We start from the raw sequence: 4219 nt of genomic DNA on the forward strand, positions 1-4219 counted from the left end.
GGGTGGGGGGAGAGCAGCGGGTTGCAGGATCGAAAGAGCACATGGGGACGACACTTGCGTCAGGAGGGGCCCAGTTGCGCGTGACCAGGGGTCGCAGGCGCGGCCGGCATGGGCGCCACCCGCCCGGACCAGCAGGCCAGCGCTGGGCGGACTGGGCAGGGGATCCGTGGCGGGCTTGCCGGTTGCCAAGAGCCGGGCGCGCCACGTCGGAACTATGTGATGGGGACCAAAAAGTGGCGGATGGTGACTCACCAATGGCTGCGTCGATCATGTCCTCGTAGTCATCACCGCCCTCCTCCTGGGGGGTGGGTCAAGATCGTATCGCGAGAAGATGTGAGGTTTGCGACAGAGCGCGTCGATGCAAAAGCACCCGCTCCTTCACAATCCAGCGCAACTGCCTACACCCTCCCTGTGTCAAGCAGCCAAACGCACCCCCAACTGCTCGCCACACCGGCCTGCGCCTCACACGCCCAGCCCAAGCGGGGGCAAGCGCGCAACTCCCTACCGTCGGCTTTTTGCCGCGACCCCCCGAAACCCCCACCTGGAAGTTGTACTTGCTGGGCCCCGGCGTCTGCGCCTCGCTGAGCAGCGCCTGGATGTCCTCCACGCTCTGCACCCCGCTGTAGTCGTCGTCCGCCAGGTAGCTGTCGTTCATGGAAACCGCCTGGCGGTGGTTTTGAACGTTGGTTTTGAAATGGGTGACATGCTTGGGAGGAGAGCACCCTGGTCAAAGCTTGGGTTTGAAAGCCTGACGTTCGATTGAGCCACATGCTGTGTCTATCCCTCGCCACAGCCTGCACAAGCGACGACCGCGCACGCCACTTGCGCGGTGCAGAGGGCCCGCGGCGGCTCGCGGCGGCCTGCCGCTGGTCCAGTCTCACCTCTGTCGGCAGGTTGGCCGTGAACCAGGGGTGCCTGAAGATCTCCCCCATGGTGATGCGGTCGTCCGGGTCCCGCACCAGCATGCGGCCCAGCAGCTGCCGGCACTCGGCGCTGATCTCAACTCCGTCCGGGATCGTCCACTGGGGATGAGGAGAGGCGGCGGGGCAAGGGCAATCGGTAAGAAATTGGGTTGAGTGGCGGGGTTCGCAGGTGGATGGGCGGCTTGCTGGATACAGTTGTGATGCAATTGAGATAATGGGAGGTGCCACCGCTCAAGGGGGTGGTGGGTTTGGTATGTACAAGGGGTTGCAGAGCAGGAGGCCAAGGTGGGGCCACAGCCGGCCCCCACCACAGCCCCAGCCTGCTTCAAGTGGCTCAGGTCCCCGTGAAGGCGTGCAGAGGGCAGGCGCCTCCCCGCACACCCACCAACCCCGCCGCCCCCAATCTGCTGGCCCCTGCAGACTGACCTGCATGGCGACAATGCGGTCCATCATGCTCCTGATGCGGCGGTCCGCCTCCATCTTGGGGCCGCCGGGAACCTGCATTCAGTTACCGCACCAATGACATGGCATCGATGTGCTCATGAATGCTGTATGGGGCAACGGCATGCACTTGTCACAGGACACGAGACCGTCGGCCGCGGGCAGGGCTGCCAAGGCGGCCTGTTGCGCCATCTGGCTCTCGCCGGCCCAAAGCATACGCAGCACCCCTTGCGCCCAAAAGTGCCCCGATAGCCCACCCGTTGCCAGACCCTGCTCACGCCGCGCCCCCCCCACCTGCGTCTCAAAAGGGTACTGCCCAAAGAGCATCACGTACAGCATCACGCCGCACGACCAGATGTCAGCCAGCTTGCCGTCGTAGTTGCCTGGTAGAGCGGCGGGTTGAGGCAGCGCACCATGCGGCTTGAGCCAAGAGCACAGTCAACAAGATGGGCACGCCGCGGAGACATGCTCGCTCACCTGGTTGATCAAGCCCAGGCAAGTGGGGCACGATGATGCGCCTGCACGCGCAGCCGAGGCGCCAGGCGCTGCCCGGGTCAATCCCAGGTCAACAATACGCCCGGTCAAACACACGCTCGCACTCACCCGTGGCCTTGATGATCTCTGGCGCCATGTAGGCCAGGGTCCCGACCTTGGACTTGGGTGCGCTCATGGCCTGGGCCTGAGGGAAAAGAGTGGAAGCGGGAGGGGGAGGCGGAAGGTGAGGGGGCAGTGGGGAGGGGGGCATGTCAGCAGTGACGGGCTCTGTGGCAAGCGCTTTACAGGGGAGAATGCGCCCTGGGTAGGCAGCAAATCAGAGAGACAGTTGAAACTGCAGCTCCTACCTTGGAGTAACCGAAGTCGCAGACCTTGAGCAGCGGCAGGGGCAGGCCCGCCACCATCTAGATTTGGGGAGATGCAGGGGCAAGGCCGTTGCTGATTTGTGCTGAGGGTAGGAGCCGACAGGGTGCGCTCATCCGCAATGCACAGTGGCATCCCAATATGGGTTGTTGGGAAGCCGTTCAAGAGATCTCGCCGTAAAAAAACGCCACTACCCTCCCCCCCTCTCACCCCCCTCCATGCACACACACGCACAGGCGCGCGCGTGCATGCACGTGTGCATGCACACCTGCAGCAGGGTGTTCTCGAGCTTGATGTCGCGGTTGACCACCCCCTTGCGGTGGCAGTAGTCCAGCCTGCACGGCAGCGGCATGCGCAGACAGCGTGCGACGTTGAGAGGCGACGCCCGCAGGATTGGGGCAACAGGCAATTTGGCCTGCATGCACGCCTGCTCGGCCAAGCATTGACCACTCCGACGCAAGCACGCACATAATTCGGGCGCTCGAGGGCCGGCCGCTGTCGCGGGCTCGCATTGTGGGCGCACCCTATGATGAGCTGCTGGAAGAACCAGCGCGCCGCCGCCTCCTTGAGCCGCACCGCCCGCTGCACGTACGTGAAGAGGGACCCCCCGCTGGCAAACTCCATGGCGATGCAGATGTACTCGCTCGTCACAAACACCTGCCGGGGTTGTGCGGAGGAGCAAAACACAGGCGCAAAGTCAGAGGGGAGGGCGCATAAAGGAGGTTCTTTGAGACACTGCTGCACAGGGTGCTGACGCCTCGGCCGAGCTAGAGTCGCGGCGCGCCACGACCCCTGCACCAAGCTAGCCGTGGCGCTTGAGAAGACGCGTGGTCACTGGCCGCGCAGCCGCCGCTCGGCCCCAACCGCTCCACTGCTCTGGTCATCCCGGACGCCAGGGCGGCGCGGACGCACTCGGTCGAGACAGGAGGCCCGACACCGCATGCCAAGGCCTGAGCGGCGCGGGAGCATTATTCGCAGGTCTTCATGATACCCTGCCACCCTCTCGGCGCACCTCCTTGAACTCAATGACGTGGGGGTGCCTCAGAGAGCGGTGGTTGAGGATCTCCGCCTCCACATACCGGTTGACCCTGCAGACGGGCGGGGGAGGCGGCACGGTGTGGGGTTACGCCCTTGTGATCGGATCAGATCAGGCCATGGGGGGCCAGGACGTTGAGGGGCGCCAAGCGGGCGTGCCGGGCTGGGCGCAAGAGCATGCCCCGCGGCCGGCTGCGCTCAGGCCGCGCGGCGGAGCGCTTCCTACACCCCATGCAGGGCGCCGCCGCCGACGCAGTTCGGGTGGCGTGCAGCCTTGCCGCGTTCCTCAACAGGCCATGCCGCCGGGCGCAGCCTAGCCGGGCAGCTGCTGTTTGCCTCGGCCGTCCAACTCCCTCAAGTTGCACGCACCCCCTCGATTCAGCCCCATTCCGCCCATCCGATCCCATCCTGTCCTGTCCCAACCACCGCCTAGCGACACGCACCAAGCCTGCCTTCCCACCGGTCGCGGCCCCGCCTCCCCGTGCGCTGGCCCCCCCACCCACCTGTCGCCCCTCTCGATGAACTTGATGGCCACCAGCTCATTGGTCTCTGTGTTGCGCGCCAGCTGCACAAACCCGAACGACCCGCTCGACAGGTCTGCAATCTTGTCATACCTCGACGACTCCCGCAGGGGGTCCGGCCGCTCCGTCGGCGGCGCGACGCCCGTCATCGCGTGCTGCGCTGGCCCCGCGCAGTCCGACGCGCCCGCCCGCTCGTCCGGCGCCGTGCTACGCGCTCGCCGCGCGTCGGTGCTGCTGGCAGCCTCGTAGGGCGGCGGCGGGTCCCTCGACCTCGACGCAGAGGCGACCTGCGAGGCATGGGGAAATGTAGTCGCATGCCCTGGGTACGAGGCGCACCAAAGCGTGCATGCGCGCACGTGCGGGCTGGCGCCACATCGCGCATGCGCGCGCGTGCGCGCATGCGCCGCTCCAAGAATCGGCTCGCACCCACGCCGCAACTGC

The 4219-nt window shown here is 66.0% G+C and overlaps 1 protein-coding gene across 1 annotated transcript; it reads right to left on the reverse strand.

Annotated features, from left to right (window-relative positions):
• Positions 1-59: 59 nt before the first annotated feature.
• Positions 60-3927, reverse strand: MNEG_3261 (Serine/threonine-protein kinase SAPK10, putative; the record flags this gene model as incomplete). Its single annotated transcript, XM_014048259.1, has 12 exons — positions 60-142; positions 253-298; positions 542-664; positions 882-1022; positions 1350-1421; positions 1659-1747; positions 1968-2043; positions 2207-2263; positions 2491-2557; positions 2746-2879; positions 3235-3310; positions 3761-3927. 12 exons carry the CDS (start codon positions 3925-3927, stop codon positions 60-62), a joined length of 1131 nt encoding a protein of 376 aa, XP_013903713.1.
• Between the last annotated feature and the right edge of the window lie 292 nt (positions 3928-4219).

This window comes from Monoraphidium neglectum (assembly GCF_000611645.1).
Source record: "Monoraphidium neglectum strain SAG 48.87 unplaced genomic scaffold scaffold00402, whole genome shotgun sequence".
Taxonomy (NCBI): domain Eukaryota; kingdom Viridiplantae; phylum Chlorophyta; class Chlorophyceae; order Sphaeropleales; family Selenastraceae; genus Monoraphidium; species Monoraphidium neglectum.